Genomic DNA, 24,314 nt, shown 5'->3' on the forward strand with positions numbered 1-24,314 from the left:
CACAAAAGATGGATCATCAGGAAGAAACCCCGGAGGCGGTTTCATGTAAATGTCTTCGTCAAGATCCCCATGTAAGAAAGCATTGTAGACATCCATTTGATGCAGCTCCCAATTCTTAACCGAAGCAACTCCAAGCAGTGTACGAACCGTCTTTAGCTTAGCAACAAGAGCAAAAGTATCAGTAAAATCGATACCCTCTGTTTGATGATTACCAAGAGCAACTAACCGCACCTTATATCGTTCAAGAGTACCGTTGGAGTTAAACTTAAGACGATACACCCATTTAGAACCAAGAGCCTTGACACAAGGTGGTAAAAGTTCAAGTGTCCAAGTCTCATTGAGTTCTAGAGCATCAATCTCCTTGTGCATGGCTTCTCGCCATTCGAGAATTTGAACTGCCTGCTTATAGGTAACAGGCTCATCGACCATAGTAACAGCTGCAAGAAACCGCTGATGGGCAGAACTAAACTTGTCGCATGAGACATAATTTGCGATAGGATAGAAACACGTACCTGAAGATGCTGAAGAAGACGCGGGCTTGAGAGAGACGAGGGTTTCAGCATGTCGTGCAGAGTAAGTAACGTACAGTTTGAGACGCGTAGACCTCTGTTTCTCTCTATGACCACGACCAAGTGGTTCATTACCAAGATCACAACCATGCGAAGCATCACCAGAATCCTCATCAGACTCATCTGTGGAAAGATCAATAATAGGAACAATGGGATCAACAGTAGGAACAGGTGGAACCACAGTAGAAGGAGACGGGTCCGGAGATGTTGAAACAGAGCTCCCCCTGTCGATGAGAACCGGTGGAATAGACTCAGCAGAAAGCTCGACGTCATCAAGAAACCGAGCTGGCATAACCAGAGGTAGTGATGGCGAAGATGATAACTGCTCCTTTGCATATGGAAAACATCCTCATTGAAGACAACGTCACGAGAAACAAAGAACTCGTGACTCTCCAAATCATAAACACGCCAAATCATCTCATCACCAGTCATATGATGAGATGCTCCAGAATCAAGTAAAAACTCAACACAGTTAGGCTTACCAGAAAGTTTGTCATGGCTAGGAGATTGATCAGATATCAACAAGTTCACAATCGCAGATAGTGTCTCCTTACTCACACCAGGAATATCAGTAAATTCATCAGCAGAAACCGTAGTAGCTTGAGCGTTGTTGGCTCGGTAGGACGGAGAAGAGAAAGAACGACCACAGGCGCATCTTCTGTATGAACCACGACCTTGACCACGAGTAGACTCGTTGCGGAAACCACCGCGTGAATCACCATGCTTTTCAATCCACAAGTCAGGTAAGCCATGAAATTCAAAACATGTGTCCACCGAATGGATAGTGCGTTCACAATGAGTGCATGGGCCTTGATTGAGACGAGTAACCGATGCAATAGCATTCACACCAGATTTACCGCAAAACCAATAGCATCAATACGTTCTTCTTTAGAGCTAGGAATAGTAAGATGTCGTTCTTCAGCAATAACTTCGGAATAAACATGATCAAGCGTCATGTCGGTGTCTCGGTTAAGACAACTAAGAATATTAGTACGTGTAGTACCAAACCTGAGAGGCATAAAGACCCATGAGAAATTGATGGATACGCTCAAGATCACGACGACCTTGCTGCTTGAGACGTTGAGGATAAGACGGAGAGCTACAACAACAATCAATAAAAGGCTCGAAGTCATCATGATCATCCCACATCACCTTGAGTTTTCCAAAATAATCAGCAACGGTTTGTCCATCTTGAGCACAACGAGCGATAGACGACTTGATTTGATGAACACGAGAAGCGTTACAAATAGAGTAATGAACACGCAAATTGTCCCATAGGGCCTTTGCGTTGTCAACGAACGAGATCACCTTCTGGACTTGAGGGTCGAGGCTCGCGTAGAGCCATCCACATAGCATCGAGATTACTAAAACCCACCGTTGATAGTCAGGAGAATCAGAGGAGGGTTTGAGAAGAGATCCAGCAACTAGACCAAGTTTATGCTTGGCTGCAAGATTGTTACGGGCAATCTTAGCCCACTTCTCATAGTTTTCACCATTAAGAAGAAACGGGGTAAAAACATGATGTGGGTGATCATTAGAAGGTAGGTAGTATGGAGAAGAGGAAATAGATTCCTTAGTAGTAGTAGTAGAAAAATCAGAGGTTGTATCGCCAAACATTAGTTAGAAAGTAGTAGATGAGATCAGAAAAAAATTTGTGTTCTTGAGAAGAAACACAATAACGGCGGAAACAAAATTTAGAAGCTTAGGGTTTTGTAACGTTGTTCTCATACCATGTAAATCTTAGGGGAAATATATATGTGTGTTTATTGATAGGTAGAAAGATACATATATATATAGATACAATAGATTTGATGCACAAATATAGAATATTGATATAATATATGCTAGCTAAACAATAGGAAAATATCCTTTCTCCTAACACTATATATATATATATATAAGATGAAGTTTCGAATACGTAGGTTTTAGAACACAAACAATATACACCTTTTGAGTTCAGGAACCGCCTTGTTTTGTCAGGTTTCTCTCTCTAGTGATTTGATTATGTAGATTTCTTCCTCTGGACTTGAGACATCTTAATTATCCCTTTTTCTATTGGATGTATATTATCATCTGATTTACAGATTGACCATGCATGGTTATGTTTTTAGTTCGTAAGAGTAGCCTAGTTATATAATTACTCTAGTAAAATTGTGTTGTATAGTTACAAAAAAATGTGTAGGAATAACTTGTTTTCCGTAGCCAAATAGAAATTGTTACAGATTTGTTACAAAAACAATTAGTAATTATTTACTCGTCACAAACTGATCCCTTCATCGCAATTCGTCGCTATTTGCTACACTACTAGATACAACCGAACTTGTCACCATTTGCTACTAATTGATACAGATATCTTCGCCGGTTTGAGACAATTACTGTAAAAAAACGTATTAGTAGCAAATGATTACAAAACGTGACAAAAATTGTTGTGCCTACATACTCACAAAAATCTTCAAGGGTGGTTGTAACAAAATCATTCTATTAGCTACAAAATTATTTGTAGAGTGTATTGAAAATTTTTATATAAATTCATCCAAAAATAAATTATGTGAAAATATCTAGCAATATATGTGAAAATATGTTAAAAATCAAAGAGAAAAATGAAAGTACACAATTACTATTGATGTTAAACCTTAGTGTAATATCATACATTCAAAAAAGAAAGAGTTTTAAACTCTCAAACAGAGTTAAAAACCACTTACAAATAGAATATATATAAGTACTTAGAAGCCAAGTCTTATAACACATAAAGAGAGATGAAAGAAAGATGAGACAACAAGTTCATCCTTCTCCGCTTTCCACATCTGCTGGTGACTTCACTCGTCATTGGGACCTGAGGGCATTGATATGATACGACTTAGGAAAACAAATCAGAAATGCCAAATATACTTGAAAAGCTAGCGACACAAATGCAATGTATAAGTTATGTTGTATTCGAAGAATGTTGAAGTCCTATATAATTAACTGCAGTCGAAGAGTATAAACCATCAGAAGAATTATTTTAAAAGTTTAAGAATGGAAAGAGTTGTTTACTTATTTCCAGAATTTGGTGTCATTCGGAAAGAAAGTCTTTACCCATTTCACCTGGAAAAAAAAAATCAGAAGTATCATAGTAGAGACAAGAAAGGTAATCATAAAATACAGACCCTAGAAGTCTAAAACGCAGCATAGGTTGGAAGCATAAGATATTCATATTCAAAACCAATGATAGCAAAGTAAAAGAGCAATACCCTAATTACAAAGTTGTATCTGAATTGGTCTTCTCGATGTTGCAGTTACTGTCATCCAAGCGAAGGAACCATGGTTTAGGAGAGCAACAATGGCCATGTAAAGGAACATTGGTTTCAACTCTGCTCTCTGTTCCTGCAAAGTAAATATTATGGCTGGCCATGGAGAGGGAACATTTGTTTTAATAAGGTTTAGAATCATGTGACCATATAAGCTAATAAGGTTCAGAATCAGAATCATGTGACCACATTTGGTTATCTTCAGTTTGGAAGCTAAAAAGGAAAACCTAGTGTTCACCTTGAGGCGTGATTCTTCAAGGTTGGTTAGTCAACAACTGTTCTTGAAATAAAAAAAAGCTCTTTGAAGATCAGAATAGTCAAGCCCTTATTCTCTGAAGTTGTCTACAAAACCAAACAATATTGTAAATAAAAAGTAATAAGTTGTCTCTGAAGTTATTCTTTTGCAATAACTTAGTATAATAAGTAATAACAAAGCCCCACTTAGTCTAATAAGTAATAACCTGCAAAATATCAAACAAAAGTAACTCACACGAACATAAGTAAAATCATCTGAATACAAAAATTCTCTTCAAATGGCTGTTTTAAACAAGGGTTCACCAACCTTATCTCCACAGAGGAATCGACTTAGATTCATCGCCCAAATCATGCAAGCGCTGTGCACTAAAACAAGAAAACAAATTACAAGCTTAAGAATTTAAATAGATGTCATGAGAGAAATAGACATATCATATGGTTCATCCAATATCATAGATACCATATTCAATATATCTACCTTTCTATAAAAGCATATAATAACCATAAGTATTGAACAATCAAAAGCTTGACTCATCTGCTGCAAAATAAAATCGAGTGAGTTTAAAAGTTTCAGCAAGTAGTTAATGCCCTGATCATGAACTTACTGGTTTACAAGCAATCAAAATTCTACTTTGAAATCGAATCCGAACTATATCCATCACAGAGAGGCTCAATCAGACTCGAGATTCAATCGTTCATCTAAACAAAAAAGGAACAAATCGCAGAGAAGAAGAAGAAAAAAAAAATGTATAAATACGAACCTAAAGCTTAAGTAGTTGAAAGATTTAAGAGCAAAACTGGAAAATGTTAGGGTAGCTTGAGATCTCGCAAACTCGGATCTGGGTAGAGAGATAATTAGAGAATGAAGCAAATAAAAATTGAGTTAGAAAGACACTTAACCGATACATGTTATCCACTTCTTCGCCAAGATATGACATCGAAATTGAAGCGAAAGGAGGCCGGCGACGAGCTTCACAGTAGAGTCGGAAAAACCTAGATTTCAATTTGGGGAAAACTTTTTTTCTTTCTAATGTTTTGTTTGTTGTCGTGAAAGAATGGATAACTGGATAAGGTGTTTTTTTTTTTTTTTTTGCTGTAGACTTAATTTTTTTTTGGTTTTATTGACAAAAATGAAGAAAGAAAAAAAAAACAATTAATCCAATTAATTTGTAAATATTTTTGTTATGTTTTTTTTGAGGTAAGTTGTCACTGTAGTTACAACTACTTTGTAGTAAATTGTTCATATTTTATTTTTGAAAAATATACATTATTTGAATAATTTTTTTACTACAATTTGTTACCTTTTATGTTGTGTGCAACAATGTTACTACATTTTGTGTCTCCAAATTTGTAACAAATTTGCTACAATTTATGTTTGTTACCAATTAGCTACAATATCTATTAACTAAAATTTCGTCACTAATTTGTAACTATTTGTAGTTAATATTTGTTATTATTTTTTTCTGTAGCAAAAAATGTAGCTATATAATTAATATTTACTAGTGTTATATCTATCTAGTAAAATTTTAACCTATGACTTGTTGATTTCTCCTTTGGAATTAGTATATCTTTATCGTTTGCATAAGCATCATCGATCAGGTTTAGGGATTGACTATGTTTATGTTTTTTTTTTTTTTTTTTGTAAGAGTAATTACAGTTGGAGATCCAAGATCAAGTCACGGCGTCCGCAGTAGCAAGATATGCCAAGTGGTTTTATTCAACTCCCATGGGTATTTTGAATCGAATCTCGATAACGGGATTACCATTCGTAGGTTACATTATCCTACAGCAGCAAAAGGAATCTGCTCGTCTCGATGAGCGAGAGAGGCATATGCAGGATCGGTTTGATGCACTCATTGCTAGAGGAATTCTCCGAGTCAGAGAGCAGTAGTGATCGGCCGTAGTTTATTTCCCTAATTTATATGTATCCTGTCTATTATTTTATCCATACATGTTTCCGTGAAACTAGATAAACTGTGTTCACTCATCTTGACATTGTAAGAGATGCTTTATGCCCCCCCCCCCCCCCCCCCCATTAGATACAAAAATAATTAATTTTATCATAACATGCATGAGAGATGGTTTTTGTCCATTAGATACAATAATAATAATTTATAAGAAGTTATTGTGAGAAGACGATATGTATTATAGAGATGGTAGCGTAGTTCAGTAGTTGTCTCAATCTCCTTCGAGTAATTCATCTGATTATAATTGAATCACAAAGTACACATTGAATCTACGCTCATAAACACACAAATCCAAATCTCATGTGCCAAGAATCTCTATCAGTATCATAGCATTTTTACACAACCAGGATCAATTATAATCGAAGCAGCCTCCCAAGCCGTCAAAATCTTGGTCTTTACCTTGTGAACCAGAGATGGTGCCAAAAATGTCCAAGTGGAAGCACGGAAGACCACAAAAGTTAGCACCGTCCCTAATGAAAAGTTAGCAGTGTCGCTAATGAAGTACCATGCCACTAGAGGTTCCTTCACTACTACGTACTAGCCGTCTTCAAAGATCAGAGTTGGGACGAGGTGCTTGTTGGTACATTCTTATTTAAGTTGTAGTGGTGTCTATAGAACCTAAGCATGGAGATGTCTCGTGGCTGGAGGATTTTCATATTGAAAGATGCCTTGTATTATTGCTTGTATCACGTGGCGATAAGCATCTCTACTCAGTGGCCGCCACCCGAGACCATAACTTGAATCATTGGCCGGATGAGAGTTCCATGAGATGAAATAATACGGTTTTATGAATCTAGGAAGATTGCCAAGAAGTGCTAGATAGAAGAAAAAAGGAAAAACAACTGAAGAGTTTAGAAAACAATAGGAGAAAGTGTTCGACGAGACATTTGAAGACCTCAATAGCTACAAAAAGTGGTTGTGAGCGAAGACGTGGCAACCATTCTTGTAGAAGAGGACTGTAAGGCAAAAAGAGTTCGAGACATCGTAATGCTAGCATCAACATGTTGCTAGAAAAGAAGGTTCACTTGTTTGATACTCATGTCCACAACAAACCCAAGTAATTGTGCAGTAGTTGAAGGTTAAAAAAAATATTACAATGAAGTATTATAAAGGATATCAAGTTATGGGAAAACTAATTGTTGCAATTTATACTCGTTTTTAGCTGATTGAGTTTCCCAAATACTTGCATATTCCTTTTAGATCAAAACAAAGATGCCGCAGTCTCTGTTTGGTTCTTTCTCCTTTTAGATTGAAAAGAAAGACACTTTTAATTCATAAACAGCTTATTCATTAGTTCGTAGAATACGCATTCTTAACATTAACAGAACAGAAACCATCACCACATACAAAGCACTCTGTTTAGTTGACCTCTATGGGCAAACACAACAATTTTTTCTTTTGGGCTTTCTTGTTCATTTTATTCAGCAAAATGCCATAGAGGAGCGTAGGTATACAGTCTATATATATATTTACTTATATAACCATGCCTCGCTTTAGAGTGCAGTTTCTACGGACTCTTCAGGCTTCTCTACTTGCTTCTTAAGGAACTCTAGCACAGAGAGGCGCTGCATGTTCAAATTTTACATTGTCAGATGAACTTTCACTGAAATTCAGATTCAGTGGTTAAAGGAAATATCGAAATCAGGATGTCGTGCAAGAATCTTACTCGTTGCTCAAGAGCAGAATCTTCAGAGTCCAATTTTAGAGTTTCCAGCAGTTTCATGCCTTCCTTGAAACCATCTGTAGCTGCATCTTCATTTTGTAGACTCCTGTCTATATCCGCAACTTTGGCTAATGAAACTGCCACATCCAGAATCTACAAAATAAATTGTAGAATAACAACCAAACTCAGTTGCTATCTCTGGACACACCTTACTTGCTAATTGCTATCTTTCAGATCTAACTTCTTTAGGCAAGAAATAAAGTAGCAGATAAGAAAACTAAAGTGAAGTTCTCTAAACCTCAGTGCACCCAAGCAAAAATATTAGTAACTGACTTGAAAATAACTTAGGATATTATTAAGAGCAGTTCTCTGATATTGGCAAGGTAGCAAATAAGCAAAATGGCAACAGTGAAAAAAAAACATCCGCACAAACACATTGCGAACAAGTATTCCCGATTCACTCAACATCCTGTTTCAGATCCTCGACCCACTACCAGCTTAAGTTAACGTCTAAATGTTTTAATGTTTTCAGCCCTAGACCCAAATGAGCTTTAAAAAGAAACAACCACTCAGAAAACCCCTTCCTGCTTCTACGTAGATATCTTACGATCTACAGATAAAACATTCATGCATACTGTATAACTTAACTAACACTAGATGCCCTCTGTGAGGCCTTAAATCGGGAAACTAAGAGTAACCAGTTCAGTTCCTCTTTACCTTGTCTCTTCTCTCTTACCAAATTCGTAACCAATTTTATGAAATTAAGAATAGTCCCTGATTCTAAAAGTCATTTAGTCTGAAGATAACAAAATAACAGGCTAGAATTAACAAATCACTGACACAACGAATGTAGCAAAATCATGAAGACAGACTTACTTGTGAAGGAGCATGTGGGTGATGCTTCATTGCATCACGTCTAACATTTAAAGCACGATAGTAATATGACCTTGCAGCTTGTAGGTCTTGGTCATAGTATTTAAGATCTCCTATTTTATTGAGTGAGACAGAGAGTGTATGTGTAATCTGCAAGTTTAGAAAAAACTGTGACAAAATGGTAAAAGTTTGCAGTATCAAACTATAACAAGAACCAGTGTGTAACCTCCAAATCATTCATTGGCAGTTTCATAAGGAATTCAATACTCTCTTCGAAATGATTGACTGCAGAGCTTGAGTCTCCCATTGCTCGGCTGCAACAACAAAACAAATTAAGCTAACCATCGAACTCAAGCCCCCCGAAAGAAAGATTTTCAACACACCAAACAGAACGGCAATCATTTCGGCCAAAATAACGTAGTTCAGGGGCCACACACTTGAGGAACTCCTAACACTAAAAAAATCACATTACAACCAAAGTGTCTACAATCAGTCAAATGAGAGTTATAGGTAGGTGGATGGGATCATAACAGAGCATATTGATGACCCATTCTCAATCTTTTTTGTTTACAGAAACTCGATAATGGAAAAATGTTGGAAATAAACAACATGGGATAAAGCATACCTGCAGTCGCCAAGCATACCAAGGACTGCACCAAGCTGTGAGCACAACTCTGGTGTATTGCCCTCCCTCCCAAGTTGATCCCGAATGTCTTCGGTACACATTGCCAACCTTGATTTAGCACTTTCATAATTCTGGGCACTAAATGCCTGTGCATACAGATTGAATAAGAACAAGGAATATAACCAGAAATTAAAAACAGAACAACACAACAAAGCGTAAATCATTAAAATAGAATACTGCCCACTAATTAAGTCAACAAAATTTTAGAGGTAGAACTCACCCTCATAGCTTGTTGCACCAAGAAAGAACCTCTTTCCATGGAAACATCAGCGTATATCACTTTTTTGTTATCATTTTCGACCTCTTCCTTCTCTGTGCCATTGAAAACAGTTCTCTTGATTCTAGCATGGCCTTCAATAAATTGATCAACCATCTTTTGAAGGTTTTCATCAGCTTGAATACTTTCAATGTCAGCACCACACAGAGGGCAGTCCTTAAACCGTGTTAAGCATACTCTGCATTCAAGAAACAACAAAATTTAATAATAGTAGACTCAATCACCATCATCCATTATGAGCCAAAAAGGGTAAAAGACATTAAGCAGCTGAGCACCTAAAAACATACTAAGATAACACATATATAAAAAACCAAGGCTTACTTGCAAAACACATGAGTACAAGGCACACATCTACTGCTATCATACAGAAGTGCTTGACAAAGCATACAGCTAAAAGGGCCAAGCTTGAATGTTTGGGAGTCATAACCAAAAGGGCACTTGGCAGGCACAGTTGCAGAATCAGTAGACTCCTTATTCAATTTTCCTTCCTCTTCAGGACATCCTTTACTGCCATCGTCAGGACGAGCACTTTTAGAAAAAGGGCAACCAGAAGCAGCTGTTTCGCCTTGTTTCCGAGCAGAAGCATCATCGGGACGAGCAGCTTTAGAAGAAAAAGGGCAACCAGAAGCAGTCATATCGCCTTGTTTTCGAGTGGAAGAAGCATCGTCAGGACGAGCAGCTTTCGAGAATGGACACACAGAAGTCGTCATTCGTGTGAAGGGTAGTAGTAAAACAATAATCCTGCACCACAAAACAACATTTCAAATCACTAAAATTGGATTTCCCAGAATGAAATGAAATAACGAAATTGGTTCCTCGGGTAAACAAAAAGCTTCTACCCTAAAAACAGCTGAAATCGAACATAGGAGAAGCTAATTGAAACATTCTTTATCGGGAAGTGAAATTTCATAGAGATATTGAGCAGAGCGTTTCAGAAGAGTAACTCAACAGAGAGAGAGAGAGAGAGAGAGAGATGGGTAAACAAACCTGGATCGGACGGAGGATTGAGACGACTCAGATTTGGAGATTGTGGTCTCTTTCGCGGCTTCTCTGAAATCAATGAATGATACGATTGATATGAGCTTCTTTTTCGATAAGTTATTTGTTTTTGTGCGTTGGATGTTGTTTTGTTTGAAGGATAGAGATATATTATTATTTGAAGGATATGTATTCTTCTTCTTTGTGGATTGAATTGGGCCTTCAGTTGTTACAGCCCAAAAAAAAGAATTTGGGTTAAAAGCCATTTTAAGATGAAGGTTGTTTTGGATTATGATATACGATCAAATTTTGTTTTGTAACTAAAGTTTTTTCAATTTGTGTAAAACACCCCTGAAATATATTTGAAAGTGGTGAAAACATTTATATGGAACTTTTTTTTTTTTTTTTATAACAAAAGGATCAACTCATGTGAGCCAATTGGAATTTTAATTTATATAGAACTTATTTTAATAAATTATGAGTAATTATTTATGTTTTAAAAATAAATTATTTTGTTATTTTTTAAAGATGTATAATATAGATTCAAATTAAATGGCTATAAATAGTTTTAATTTATATAATGAAATTTGATTTAAATCTATATTGTCATAGATGTAATTAGTATTAATTAATGAGGATTATTTGCTAAAATGTGCTTCGAGCGACCACACATCAGCATTTTTCGCAAGAATGCTTCTCTATTAATATATAGAGGATTTATAATATTTAAATAATTAAATAATTTTCATTTGAATAAATATCAAAACTTGAAGTTACTATTTGTAATATGCTTAAAAATTATAGTTCTAAAATAAACTAGTATATATGATTTTAATATTCTAGATACTTTTAACCTGGTTGAAAAAAATTGAATTCTTGCATATCATGTTTACATAAATTTGATTGTATATTTTTTACGGATTAGTCTATTAATATAAAAAAAATTATTTTAGTATGATATCAAATAAGTTAACGAGAAATTTAACGTCAATCCTAACTGGTCCCAAACACAACAAATACAATCCATCTAAAATTATATAATAAACACAAAAGAAAAAAAATGAATAGTTATTAGAAAAAATTGTCTCCAGTGTACCACAGATTAAAATCTTGTAAGTAAAATATTTTGAAAATTGTTGCTAATGACTAAATACTTTAAATAATCATATTTAAAAATGATCAAATGACCATATAACCCCTCTTGTAGATTAATTAATTTTTCTTATTTCAAGTGACATTTTGATGCAATTTTCAATAAAACCATTTATGCAAATTAGTTTATTTAAAAACTTTTCAATTAATAGGAGGAATTAGGTTAATTAGAAATTTGAAACCTGAATAAATAAATAAAACATTTTTACTAAATACAATAAATTAAATCAAAAATAATTATATATTTTTCTAAATTACAAAAAAAAATCTTCATTTCCTTATTTTATGTTACAAAATATAAAAATAAAATATCAAATGGATCAGAAAAGTAGAACACAGATAAAATGATAGAAACAAAAAGTTTACGAATATGTGCTTCTATTAATAAAAGTGTGAATTTTATTAGTCCCTCTCCCCCCTCCCCACAGTCCCGAAAAGATTCTCGGGTCGAACTTAATTGATCTTAAAACTCCCAAATTGAAAAAGATTGAAACGCGCTCCATAGATTTTTCCAATTTTCTCAATCATCGCTCTCTCAACTCTCAATTTTCTCAATTCTCTCATCATTGTTTTCTCGAGAAACTTCACAATCGGCGATGTCGTTGTTGGTTAAGTTTATTCGATTCGCCGCATTCCCCGTTCTTTTCTCTTCGTTCGCATTTTTTGTGGCAAAGTCTTACTTCCTCATGTCCGCCGGCTACATGCGACTGGAGGATAACGCTGCTCTTCTTCGGCATATCGAGGCGTCCGGAGGCTATGTAGTCATTCTTGGTCCTTCTTCTACAAGCCACATCGTCTGGTTGGATTTAAATTCAGATAAAAATGGTTTACTAACTAATCTATCAATCATTTATTAATGGTTGGATATTTTCTAAAATGTGGTTTAGCGTTAATCAATTAAATCGTCAAAACTGTTGCGAACCACCCAATTTTAACATTCAAAGAATCCAAACAAATCTATTTAATAAAAAAAAAAAATCAAATTCAATGTATTTAACATTTTTTTTTTGGTATTATTGGCTCAATTATATATGAGCCAACTAGATAATTTAATACCAAATCCTATTAGGCTCAGTTTTGGTACAATATATTTTGACTAGATAACTCAATTCCAGCCCAAAGCTGAACTAGTTTGATCATGTATGTAATTCTCATTCATATCATTTGCATGTGTAATATTGCCTTAAAAAGTTACTTCCCAAAGGTAAGTATCTGAACTCTTTGAGAATCAAATCAGAATCAAGTTACTTTTCATATATCTTGAAATATGATATGTCCAGGGAGGTTTTATTAATCACAAGCAAGATAATAACCAATTTCATCTGCTGTTTGTTCTTGATCTCCTTAGACACGGCAGCGATCTAGAAAAAAATGGGGTTGAATCGTAGTGACATCGAAAATGGATATACAAATGCATTGACTAAAGTTTGTTAAGCCTAGTAATACTAATACCTTTCTGATTTTTTTTCTGAGTATGTAAGTTGATTCTTCTGCAGGCTCTTCAAATATTGGATTATATTACTTTTAATATGGTTTCCATTGGTTAAGTCAATTCTTCAAATATGTATTTGGTATTCCCTCCATTCTAGCGTACACCCAACTAGTTTTTTTTCCTATGATTATTGATCATTTTTCTATTTCTAAGTACACGGTCCAAATATTTTTGGAATTTTAAAAATTATGGTATCCCACATTAGCGTGATGTTTGTTTATTTAGGAAAAAACATATAATATAGAAATGAGCTACAATGCTTATTTAATCATATATTCATATGATACAAAAATTCGAATACTTTTATATATTATAAGAGGAATTTATAGAAAATAACGACATCATTTTTCAAAACAAAATACTTGTTTTTTAAAAGTTATTATTTACTTTAATACTTATTTTCACAACTTGGTAAGATCTTGTTGTGCTAGTTTCTTCTACTGATGTCTCTACTACCACACTGAAGAAAAACAATTCAGGTTCATCATTCATTACTCCTAGTTGGTTACTAATAAGCCAGTTACAACTTTTGATCTTGTCGAATTTATTATTAGTCAAGATTGTATGTATCTCTTCGAAATTTTAACACATGTTTTGACTCTAATCCGCACCACTGTATAACTAAAAAATGTTTGTGTTTGTTTTACATGTATTAAATTCATAACTGTATTTGCATCGTATTTATGCTTCAATTATCACTTACAATTAAAATAATAAAAAATCTCAGATTTCTGTAAAATTAGCTCTTCTGCTAACTTAATCCATAAAATCAAAATTAATTTTCTCAACACATAAATCGACTTTTGGTTTTCAGCAATCAAAACTGCAATGAACTCTATTAATATCAAACAAATATTTAGGAACTCTTGAGTACTTGAAAAATAAAAAAATCTTTGGCATCAAGGTTCAGAAGGAGGTAACAAACGCGGATAGCAGTGCAAAAACAAATAATTGATACTATTTGATTACCTAAGGTCATGCAACTTAAATATGTTAGAATACAATATCTTCTTGTCATAAGAGAGTAGTTAACCATTTCATATAAACGACGAGCCAGGGGTTCAAAACTACCTCTTCATCCGTTCAATTCCAATCAAATCATAAACTTTGAACTTGTCCTCTGGACTACGAAAGGTTGACTGCTTCGTGGTTAACACAGTGAACCCATCAGAATCAGTACATGTCTCAAGACCACAATCATGACATAAAGATTCAACATCCAGCTCCTGAAATATACAAAGTTGACTTATGACATTTCAAGTTTACCAACAATACGGAAATAGAGAAAAGACAGGGAAATGTTTAGTCATAGACTCATAGGTGTATTTAGTTTATTACCTTCATCATCAGGTTCTGAGATAACCGCAAGAGAGAATACGGTTGAAGCTTGTAGCAAACACTATTTATGTATTGGACAGCGACTGATCGCATCTTTTACCATGAAAACATTAAGCAAATGATCAACACAATTGAACAATTTACAGCAAATACCATTCAATGTATAAGCACTTTATCTCCACCCAAATATGAATCGATGTAACTATTTACTTTCCTTACCATACCGGTAATATTTTCTATTCTACGTTCTCATGCTTATTGTCATTTCATATTACATAAGCCGCTACCAATTGAAACGCCACAAAGACTATCCCTGAGAGCTAGAAGGACATAACTACATATCTATATCCATGCAATCTCACCTCTCTAATATGAGGTTCACTTATGCAATACTGTAAGTATGTCGCCTCGGAAGCTATTCTACTTAAGAAGTTCTTGTAATTGCCCATCCGATAAAATCTGGAAGAAAAAGAAAGAGAAGAGAGCTATCATCATATTTCAATTCATATTTCCTAAACGCAAACGATTGAACAGCAGAACACTACCTTAAAAGGTTTCGTACAAAACATATTTCCTTGGATTTTACTAAAGCAAAAGTCAACTTGCGAAACCATAAAGACAGTGGTTCCCCCTGCAGATCAAAATCCCAATGTTTTATATTAATGGCAAAAAAAAGGTGACATGGTAACAAATAAATAAGGATAAAGAAAACAGAGAAACAACCATCACTCCGCTACTGGGATTGAGATGAAGCAGCACATACAGTGAACGGAACTCGGCTTCATTTTCGTGAGTGGAATCTGATTTCCTATTTGCATCATATATATTATACAAAGAGGTAAGAGTTTTTGCTAGCTGCTCCATGTTTAAGTGATGCATTGGGCTAATACTTGTACCACTACAACTCTGAAGCCTCTTGTGAGATATGACATGAAATTTAACCTGTTAGAGAAGCCATCCGGGAGTCAATAATAATCGCATCCGTGGAACACTTCAAAAAAAATGAAACAAATTCATGATTATCTATCAGAATTCAGAAGAGGATGATCAATCAGAGTGGGGTACAATTCTCTGAAAATTACAAAAGAAGAAATATGATCCTATTTGAGCGTCCTGAACAAGGTTATGACTACGAAAAACTACAATTAATAAACTCAAAGTATCTACACATAAACGACTTTCAACAAAAACCAAGGAAAACAATATTAACGACAAAGGATAGACATTTCAGTGTAGCCCATCTACCAAACAAGGAACGAGAAAAGAGTAAGAAACAAGTCAAACCATACCATTTCCTCGTAAAGGTAGATCACTCTCTCATTGGCTAAATTCTGGATGCTAAGATCTTGTCTAATTGACCTTGTCCTATCGAAAATAAAATCATGAACCACTTCAAACGGGTGCTCCCTGGAGTCAAGCAAACTTAGAAGGTATTTCAGGGTTTCTTCTAAAACTGGGAGCGGTCGAACATCCGATGCCTGAACATCCGCCGCTGAAAGGGTTCTGCAAAACTAGCAAGATCACAGAGAAAGAGTATAACAGCCTTTGGTATTGGACAAATAGCAGTTGGCATCTCCCAGTAAGTAATACAAAACTATTAATCTTGACCATTCAGAAATTTCTCAGTAGAGATGAATTGCATAGATGAAGAATTTCAACATTAAAATTTTCATTCAATTACAAGTTCTCTCGCAGAGCTGATACGACATGTCAAATATAGAAAGCTAAAGTCTCAGGTGAAGGTGAAATTTTCCCAAAAAAGCACCAGAGACAATGGAAACTTCAAAGCTGTGAGATGTGAAGCGCACCTTTTTAACAGCTAGATCTGTAGATGACTTTGAGGGGTTTCCATAAAGCCTCTCAAACACTGCAAGATCACGCAAGCGTTCTCTTGTGACTCTTTCCCTCTCTATTGATACCAAAAAAAAAAAACACATTAGTTTAAGCTGTACATTTTTTTTTTTGCTGCTTGAACTGTAACTTTAACCTCAACTCCTAGCAAAAGACAACACTCATCGTTCCCATCTCAGAAATCTAACACTTCTCTGAACTTCCTATGCACTGAAGGATCATGAATTGATGAATAGAATGTACTAAATCGGCCTAAGCACTAAATCAAATTCAATTCAGGTGAGGATAGGGTTCAATTCTGGCGGAGTCTCAAGGTCAATTAGAAATTGATCAGCGCTCGACGATTACCTGGACACATGGAAGAGCAAGTTCCGACGATGAAGGAGACGTCAGTAAGATCTTCGCCCTTATTGTCTGATTCGTCTTTATCATTGTTTCGTTTGACTGGTACTACATCGGCTCTTCTCCGAAAAGAATCAATAGCTCCGCCGCCGGATCCAGCCCTCGGGTTATCAGAGAGCTGGCGATTTCCATAAGTATTTGAAACCCTAGACGAAGAGGAAGAAGAAGAAGAGCCACGATTACGACGATTCATGGCTTATAGAGGCAACGCAAGATCTTCCCTCCCAACGAGACTCTGTGACTGATAGAAACGAGGCAAATCGAATTGATTACCGAACTATTTGCTAAGCTAAACCGGAACAAAACCAATTCCGGTTTTATAATTTCAATTAATCAATCAAATCAGACGGTAACCGGGTCAGTTTAGTTTAAATATGACTATACCGGTTTTGACTTGTAGACAAGTTTGCATAGAATCTACAAGACTACAACAATTCTAGCATTCAACTTTCGTAATTAGATTTGTTTCTATTCGGTTTTGGTGCAACTGCGATTTGGTTCAGTTTTGTTCCTTTGTAAACAAAAAATTAATTAGATTTTTGATTTGAGCATTTCAGTTTTGGCCTTTTGGGTTGTTTGATTTTTTCCCACCCCTAGTTATACAGGTCAAAAGCTTAGGCCTGTTGGTGGGTCTAGCAGTCACGGCCACTATCTAGACCGCAAAGAACAATGTGTCCACCATTACGAATTTAGGTGTCTATTCCACAACAATAATTAAAAGTGTTGCTGGTTTGAGGTAACTGCTAACATTCAAAACACAGAGACTAGAACCACTACTCCTAGTGCAATCTTACATCATGGCCCATTCCATATATACGCAACTAAACTCTCGATCATTATTCACAATTATAGTTAAAATCCCCAATAAATGCGAAGTAAAAAGCACTATTATTTTCTCAGCTGCTAGGACTCTTATCATTATGTTCTCTTTCAGTCAAATCTCTAACACGACCAAAACTGATCTAACCTAACTATATGTACAAATCACCCTCAGCAATTAGTCAAACACACACAAAATTGAGACAGTATTGGCATCTCTATGATGACTAAAGATTGATGATATTCATATGAAAAGTATCATACATTTTGTTGGTGGAACTGTTTAAATCGCCATCTATCACAGGAAACAATTATTGGTCTTTCTTTCTCTGAGGAATTTTGACAAAACACTTGGTTATGTACACACAACATTTTGAGTCATTGTAATAAAATAAAGAAACTCAGTTTCTTCCGATCCTTAGTGAAGAATCAACACCTTTGTTCTGTCCAGAAGAAGCTGCGACGGCAAAGAGTCTAGCAATCTCTAGCTGTGTATTCGCCATTATCTTCGTTCTTTTCAAATCCATCTCTGCTCTCTTATCTTCAGCTTCAGCTCTCATCCTCTCTATCTCTTTCATCGTCTCCATTCTCGCTCTTTCTGATCTCATCACCACCTCCGCTAACCACCGTATACTCCCGGCTATCTCCTCTTTCTCTTCTTTATATCTTCTTCTCATTTTCTTCCCTCTCACCTTCGTTTTAACCACCGGCGTACTGCTGTCTGTATCCATCTCCGTGGCTTTTTCCGGTTTGTTTTCCGGCTTGAACCCATCTTCCTGCACAACAAACATCAGAAAATCTCTCAAACTTTGGTTAATTAATTCTCTAGAAGGTTTTCGCTGATCAGACCTTAGGAATCTTGCCGACGCCGTTAGATCCGTAAGAAACCTGCGGCGGATGAGCCACAGCAGGAGACGGCGGCTCGAGTAAGAGCAAAGGAACAGAGCAATTCAGAGGCAGAACAGCCTGAGGCTGAGGTTGAGGTTGAGTTCCACGGAGGAGATGATCGAGACGTGGGTAAAGAGGCCAAGAAGAGCCATCAGCAGTAGCGGACTCAGAACGGTAACGTTTCTTCATGGACTCGATCTTGTTCTTGCACTGTGTCTGAGTCTTTGGTGACTTGGTGTGGGTGGCGCGTGACGACACGTGTCTAGCTACGTCTTCCCAGTCTTGACCCTTGAGTTTGGCTCTGTTCCTGAGAACCCATTTAGACTCGTAGGCTTCAAGTAAACTCGAAACAGCTCCTTCGCTCCACTCATCACGTTTCAACCTATCAACAACGACAGAGGAAGCAGATGGTTTCTTTGGGGATTCGTCGTGGTTGATAAGTGATTTTGGATTTTCTTGGTTAGATTCTCCGTTCTCCATATATTTTTTTCTTCAGGTGAATAAAAAACAGAGAGCAGACTCAAGAGTGTGAAGATAAAAGGAGAAAGAAAGAGAAGTTTTTTAGCATATTTCTTTTGATAAAGATGGGAAACAAAGTGAGTGACAATGAGACTGTGTAAGAGAATTCGCTGCTGGTTGGTTCTCAAACTAACCAATGAGTTTGGGTACACGCGTTTCTCGCATGTTCAATGGTTGTTACTCGTGTGGCTAAAAGCAATAAGGAAAATTATGTTTTTCACTTTTATTATTTACTCTGTTTTTTTTTGTGTTTGTGCCCAATTTATGGTTTGTATACATTACAGTCTGTTGAAGTGTTGATATATGTGCTAAATGGAATATATGACAAAATTATTTACGCATATTTGCACCGGCTTTTACTTACCCTTCACAAAAGTTAGTGGAGCAACCCGTCACAATAATAATGAGGAGAATATCAAGAAGAATGTGAGAGAGAGTGGGTAACCATTGAAAAATAGGTTTTAATTTCTTTCTTCGTCAACTTGAAAAAAAAAGGTTTTACTTTTGATTTTTATTTTTTGAAAAGGGTGAACAATCATGATTTCAAAATCTTCTAATTCAGAATGCTTTTATTCATTTTAGCTATAAAACCCATTTTGTGTATGTTTTTTTTTTTCTTCTCTTTTTGGGTGTATGGTGGAGTGAGTCTGGCTGTTAGCGTTGATGTCAAGCCAAACCGCAAAACCCATTAGGGAAAGATGAAAGTGGGGTTACACTTGTCACTCTCTCACCCCTACTATTTTTACACACTCTTTTTCTTCTCATGTTTGCATAAAGATCCTGTGTTCAATTTTACTTTTTCTTATCAATAGTGTATATATATATTGCAGAAAATCAGAAAATTTTCGGGTTATTGTTATAACAAGTAAATTATTTCGGTCATTATAGCACATGCCACACATCTTCGACTATTTTGCTGAGCTAGCTCCTCTACCAATTTATCAAGGCGTCGTATAAAATGCCCAATTTTAGGCGAAGTTTTTATCTTTCACACTTGTGTTTCTATCAAAGGAATGATGGACCATGCAACTTCAAGACAGCATTTATAAAATTTTACGATATAAAATAAAAGTCTTCAGATATAAAATTAATATATATTTTTTTAAAAGCCCAAACGTGATTCCTTGTCCAACCCATTGCAGTACAACGTCGGCAATATCTAAAGTGATACAATGTATATATAGGTGAATTAGGTTTAGCGGATCTGATAATTTTTTTCAGACAATGGTAAGAGAGGGCGAGGTTAGAAGTCGTATTTCAGACGAAGATATCATAGAGGCCGCGATGGCCTATAGCAGTTGGTTCATGCGAGAGTATCGTCTCTGTGAAGAAGGCAAACCCTACAACACCCGCCATGTTCTCTGCAAGATTACTTGTAACCTTTGACTTGTAGTATTTATTTAAGACTGTCTGCTTGAAATATATATAACTGAAATAAAGGTTTTCGCAACTACAGTTTCAGCATCCGCAAATTCATGACAATCCTTTTTGGAAACAGAGAACAGTCGAAAGAAAATCTTACGAAAGATTTCACAGTCATATATGTGAGAATTAACAAAATCATTAACTTATATAGTTTCCAAGATTCAAAAGCCCAAAAAACGCATTACGAAATAGACCAAAAACAAAAACACAATCCAATAAGACTTAGGTGCAAGTTTCACGAGAAATGCCGAGCCTGGAATTTGGAACGTCGATGAGGACACGGTGGTTCTGTTGCTGCATACTAGCGATGACGTTAAGGACAGAGTTAACGTTGGTCGGAGCTGCAGCCATGGCGAGGCAGCTGAGGTTACCTGCGGAGCTGTGGATGAGAAGGTTGTCCGTAGGCAGAGTAACGTTCATTCCAGCGAACATAAACGTCACAGATGGGTACACGACGGAGCCGGAGTAGCAAGTGTCGAAGCCTCCGAGTGAAGTTGCGTTTGCGTTCTTAACACGTCGCCTGAACTCGTCTCTCACAGCCAGGTAAGCTGGTTCAACTAGCCTCGTGTAGACCGTCCCTGCGTCATGTATACATGCAATGTTTCTGTTTAATTAACAACAATTAAAAAGTAATTTGATCTAAATCTATGAATTTGCCATTTTTTATTTATTTTTTTGCTTAATTCGTTTTTTATTTAATCGGTTTTCATTAAAGGTTCTCTAAGCAAAATCAAAATCATTTTAGTACAGAAATATATTTTTTTCATTTAAAATATCACAATTTACATGTGAGAGAGCAAGAGCTATTAGGTTACTTCCCTCTCACGACTTATCGTTCATATGATTATTTTCAGATCTCAAGCAAAAACAAAAACAAAATTTTTTGAGGGTTGTAAAGTCCATACCGGAGTCAAAGATGGTTCCGGCTCCAGTGGCCGGATCAAAGGCGAGTGCACTTGTAGGGATGTCCACTATTTTATTTCCGACACGAATTCCAACCAAATTAACATAGTAAAGCGATGATCTCCTTGGGTTCTTTAACAATGGAGTGGTCTTGATCCGCATTGGTTGAAACTTAGGTCCCAATCTTAGCGATCCGGAGAAATTGCCAGACTTACTATTAGGCAAGCAATACGAGAATGTAGACTGATAAAGATTTTGAGTCTGTGAGATTAGAGACAATGGACCACGACCTAAACCCATGAGTCCTTGTGCTGGCAACGATGACCCGGAAGACTTGTTGATGCACCCAAAGGTGTAGTTTGGGATGACGTCATTGGCCAATGTTAGTGTGTCTTGTGTCAGATATGCTTCGATGGCTGAACCACCGTAGGTCATATTGAAACCACATGATTTGTTTACGGTGCAACTTGGATTTGGTACCTGCAAAAAAAAAACTTCATCGATTAATATTTCGTTTAGTGGATTTTTTCACTTTTAAAACGCTTTCCCATAAAAAATTGTTTTTTCCATCTTGGATCTTGTTATTAAAAGGCGCTACTAACTATGTTTTACGTTATTTAATTGTAACTGTTAGTGACCTTTTTGTATTATAAGCAAAACCTAACTAGCTAGCGTGACGACAAAGAATACAGATCAAACAGTAAAATATGCCCTACTAGTTGGCATTGTTTATCAAGTTCTTTGTATATACAAAAAATACCCGTGACTATACTCATGGTACAAAACCCGTGACTAGACTTCTCGATCATGGTGTCTAACACGCCAAAATGAAGTTCACATTCACATCTTTTGTGCAGTACAATGCATCCAAAAATCATCAAACCGCCACGTTAGTCAAGTATACGTCTGACATTCTGTTCGTTTTTTCAGGTTTGGTGTTCTTTGTTTTGTTAAAACTAAATAACTGTTCTTATTATTTTCGTTGGATTTGAGTATGTTTAGGTTCTGATTATATTAGATCTTGTTTTGAACAAAATACAAATATAACTTTAAACAAATCTAAAGTTAGGTACGGTTTGAATTGAAGAAATATAGTTTAATTACTATAGTTTTAAGTCCGCCAGAGAAGGCATATCTAATCTATTTGAAGAGTATAACTATAGTCTATAAGGATATAATTAGTTACCTGTTTACACTGAGGAGCTTGGCATTGAAGAGTACGAGAGGAGCTTGACTTGGAAGGGTTAAAGAGAACAGAGGAAGAACAGCCAACACAACCAGAACAAGGAATCCAAGCAGCGTCATTGCTAGTGTCAAGAGCAACGAGCATGGGCTGAGCTGGTGTCCCGATGTTAGCCCTCACGATGTAAGTAGGGCTCTGAACGATGCCCCGTCCCGATGCAATTGGGACTGATGATTTCTTAGCGGCGGCGAGGCTTGACAAGTAAAGGAAACGAGCCTTGTCTTGAAGAAGTGTGTCTTCCCATGAGGAAGAGGTTTTGAATGGAGAGCATTGGCTGTTAATGTGGAACACTCTTAGATCTGAGGAATGGCTGTTTTCATTGCAGTTTATGGATTCAGATTTAAAGACCAAGAGAGAGATCAAGAGAATCAAGAGATGGGATCTCATTGTTTAAGATCTTGATCTGATCTCTGTTGTTTTTTTTGTGTGTTTGTAGAGTATATGTGTGAGTGTGTGTTTATATAGTGAGTGATGATGATGAGTGTGTAGAAAGTAATAAGAATATAAAAAAGTGAAGAGTGGGTTTTAATTTATCTTTAGTTTGGGAGCACAGACTGTATTCCATCTCTTATTTTTTCGTTGTTTCTATCTGTTTTTTGGGTCCACTCTTATATTGGCTTTCTCTGCTTGATCGACATGCGTGATGCGTTGCTCTCCATCCACAAAACTCATAGAGGTTGTAATTTGTAATTTTGTTTTGTGTACTATTTACAAACTTATATATTATGTTCAGTCTTCTGATAAGGCGATGTGTAAATACCTGATTTAATTTTTAAAAGTAGCCGAAACAATATTACTTTAATTATATATTGAAAATGAATAACATAATTTGTCATGAAAAACTCTATTATTAAGCGTATTTAAACTTTAACAAGTTGATAATGCATGACATGCAAAAAAGTACTGTTTTTCATATCGTGATTCGTGAAAGTAAAGATCAAACATGAGAAAATATCTTGTGGTGATATATTAAGAGAGTCGACAAGCGTATTTGTAGTTTTCGCATGGTGCCACGGTCCACGGACGATAGCGTTTGGAAAAAATGCAGAACGTTTGGAAGCATCCGAAAGCTATTTCAAAGACTTTTATTTCTAATCCCTTGTGGCTTAGACTCATTTGTCGAATGTGAATAAAATCAAACCGGACGTCTAGCTGATTAATATCGGTCTATTGATAACCGATGCTCATTCTCACAAAATAGTTACAATTTTGATAAATATCCAATTTAGACAACGATTCTTAGAGGGAAATACAGAAGAACATGTGGAGCGGTGTCTTGCATAAGAGAGATCTGAGAAAAATATCAAACGTTTCACGTGAGACTGGCTAGTGGAAGACCGACATAAATACATTATGTATTGTAGCTTATTATGGAATGTATCAAACTACTCAATACTCATTACCATGTGGTGGGTTATATCTCACATTGGCCTCGTCTCCACTATACAGTGCTGTGATACTGTCCATCAATTATTTATTTTCATTTCAAAACAATTTTTGTGTAAAGTATATCCATTATTTATTTCTTAAGAGTTGAATGTGATATATCAATATATATCCTCGATACTTTTTTTTTTTTTTTTTTTTGATATAATTTGGTAGAGATTTCATGATGTGAGGTCATGAACTAAAGAAATACTTGAACCTTTACATTTAGTTCTAGGTAGCTTCGCTTGTCTTTGCTCCACTATACAGTTGTATAAGAAAAGAAAAAACTAGTTGCAAAGA

The 24,314-nt window shown here is 35.9% G+C and overlaps 5 protein-coding genes and 1 long non-coding RNA gene across 19 annotated transcripts; all 6 read right to left on the reverse strand.

Annotated features, from left to right (window-relative positions):
• Window positions 1-1,556: 1,556 nt before the first annotated feature.
• On the reverse strand, window positions 1,557-2,186 carry LOC147942827 (uncharacterized). Its single transcript, XM_087456198.1, has one exon. It carries the CDS (start codon window positions 2,184-2,186, stop codon window positions 1,557-1,559), a length of 630 nt encoding a protein of 209 aa, XP_087312324.1.
• Window positions 2,187-3,166: 980 nt separating this feature from the next.
• Window positions 3,167-5,178, reverse strand: LOC104791706 (uncharacterized). Of its 10 annotated transcripts, none has more exons than XR_015559257.1 (7): window positions 5,012-5,178; window positions 4,590-4,646; window positions 4,419-4,477; window positions 4,095-4,198; window positions 3,800-3,932; window positions 3,603-3,653; window positions 3,167-3,402 (listed from the first exon to the last, which is right to left on the reverse strand). It is a non-coding gene; the product is annotated as an uncharacterized LOC104791706 (long non-coding RNA). The 10 variants fall into 10 exon arrangements; XR_015559254.1 differs by having other exon boundaries at window positions 3,800-3,952; XR_015559253.1 differs by having other exon boundaries at window positions 3,800-3,952; window positions 4,590-4,649.
• A 2,165-nt stretch (window positions 5,179-7,343) lies between these two features.
• LOC104791708 (zinc ion binding protein) lies at window positions 7,344-10,703 on the reverse strand. Its single transcript, XM_010517660.3, has 8 exons — window positions 10,564-10,703; window positions 9,898-10,317; window positions 9,520-9,754; window positions 9,240-9,385; window positions 8,841-8,928; window positions 8,618-8,764; window positions 7,745-7,894; window positions 7,344-7,643 (listed from the first exon to the last, which is right to left on the reverse strand). Exons 2-8 carry the CDS (start codon window positions 10,284-10,286, stop codon window positions 7,572-7,574), a joined length of 1,227 nt encoding a protein of 408 aa, XP_010515962.2. The 5' UTR covers window positions 10,287-10,317; window positions 10,564-10,703; the 3' UTR covers window positions 7,344-7,571.
• A 3,350-nt stretch (window positions 10,704-14,053) lies between these two features.
• SAC3C (SAC3/GANP/Nin1/mts3/eIF-3 p25 family) lies at window positions 14,054-17,144 on the reverse strand. 5 transcript variants are annotated; one of them, XR_015559258.1, is made up of 9 exons: window positions 16,736-17,048; window positions 16,345-16,445; window positions 15,826-16,047; window positions 15,479-15,527; window positions 15,260-15,344; window positions 15,082-15,167; window positions 14,899-14,995; window positions 14,537-14,629; window positions 14,054-14,424 (listed from the first exon to the last, which is right to left on the reverse strand). XR_015559258.1 is itself a non-coding variant. In XM_010517661.3 (8 exons), the coding sequence occupies exons 1-8, from the start codon at window positions 16,980-16,982 to the stop codon at window positions 14,266-14,268; spliced, it is 1,224 nt and encodes a 407-aa protein (XP_010515963.1). In that variant the 5' UTR covers window positions 16,983-17,144; the 3' UTR covers window positions 14,054-14,265. The 5 variants fall into 5 exon arrangements, 2 of the variants coding, with proteins under 2 accessions (XP_010515963.1, XP_087309508.1); XR_015559260.1 differs by having other exon boundaries at window positions 15,433-15,527; XR_015559259.1 differs by lacking the exon at window positions 15,479-15,527 and adding an exon at window positions 15,433-15,478 and having other exon boundaries at window positions 16,736-17,047.
• A 688-nt stretch (window positions 17,145-17,832) lies between these two features.
• LOC104791710 (sequence-specific DNA binding transcription factor) lies at window positions 17,833-19,305 on the reverse strand. Its single transcript, XM_010517664.3, has 2 exons — window positions 18,458-19,305; window positions 17,833-18,384 (listed from the first exon to the last, which is right to left on the reverse strand). Exons 1-2 carry the CDS (start codon window positions 18,974-18,976, stop codon window positions 18,010-18,012), a joined length of 894 nt encoding a protein of 297 aa, XP_010515966.1. The 5' UTR covers window positions 18,977-19,305; the 3' UTR covers window positions 17,833-18,009.
• Window positions 19,306-20,558: 1,253 nt separating this feature from the next.
• Window positions 20,559-23,172, reverse strand: LOC104791711 (aspartyl protease AED3). Its single transcript, XM_010517665.3, has 3 exons — window positions 22,530-23,172; window positions 21,346-21,823; window positions 20,559-21,018 (listed from the first exon to the last, which is right to left on the reverse strand). Exons 1-3 carry the CDS (start codon window positions 22,971-22,973, stop codon window positions 20,663-20,665), a joined length of 1,278 nt encoding a protein of 425 aa, XP_010515967.2. The 5' UTR covers window positions 22,974-23,172; the 3' UTR covers window positions 20,559-20,662.
• Between the last annotated feature and the right edge of the window lie 1,142 nt (window positions 23,173-24,314).

The sequence above is a fragment of the Camelina sativa genome, chromosome 6, assembly GCF_030686135.1.
Source record: "Camelina sativa cultivar CO46 ecotype springtype chromosome 6, ASM3068613v1".
Classification (NCBI taxonomy): Eukaryota; Viridiplantae; Streptophyta; class Magnoliopsida; order Brassicales; family Brassicaceae; genus Camelina; species Camelina sativa.

Coding starts and splice junctions, on each gene's coding strand:
- LOC147942827 (XM_087456198.1), bottom strand. CDS start 2,186: ATGTTTGGCGATACAACCTCTGATTTTTCTACTACTACTACTAAGGAA.
- LOC104791708 (XM_010517660.3), bottom strand. CDS start 10,286: ATGACGACTTCTGTGTGTCCATTCTCGAAAGCTGCTCGTCCTGACGAT. Junction 8,929..9,239: donor GGTATGCTTGGCGACTGCAG/GTATGCTTTATC, acceptor TTGTTGTTGCAG/CCGAGCAATGGGAGACTCAA. Junction 7,644..7,744: donor ATTCTGCTCTTGAGCAACGA/GTAAGATTCTTG, acceptor TTGAACATGCAG/CGCCTCTCTGTGCTAGAGTT.
- SAC3C (XM_010517661.3), bottom strand. CDS start 16,982: ATGAATCGTCGTAATCGTGGCTCTTCTTCTTCTTCCTCTTCGTCTAGG. Junction 16,446..16,735: donor TTGCTCTTCCATGTGTCCAG/GTAATCGTCGAG, acceptor TGGTATCAATAG/AGAGGGAAAGAGTCACAAGA. Junction 15,479..15,825: donor TCTACCTTTACGAGGAAATG/GTATGGTTTGAC, acceptor CTTCTCTAACAG/GTTAAATTTCATGTCATATC.
- LOC104791710 (XM_010517664.3), bottom strand. CDS start 18,976: ATGGAGAACGGAGAATCTAACCAAGAAAATCCAAAATCACTTATCAAC. Junction 18,385..18,457: donor GCGTCGGCAAGATTCCTAAG/GTCTGATCAGCG, acceptor TTTGTTGTGCAG/GAAGATGGGTTCAAGCCGGA.
- LOC104791711 (XM_010517665.3), bottom strand. CDS start 22,973: ATGAGATCCCATCTCTTGATTCTCTTGATCTCTCTCTTGGTCTTTAAA. Junction 21,824..22,529: donor AAGCTCCTCAGTGTAAACAG/GTAACTAATTAT, acceptor TTTTTTTTGCAG/GTACCAAATCCAAGTTGCAC. Junction 21,019..21,345: donor CGGAACCATCTTTGACTCCG/GTATGGACTTTA, acceptor TACATGACGCAG/GGACGGTCTACACGAGGCTA.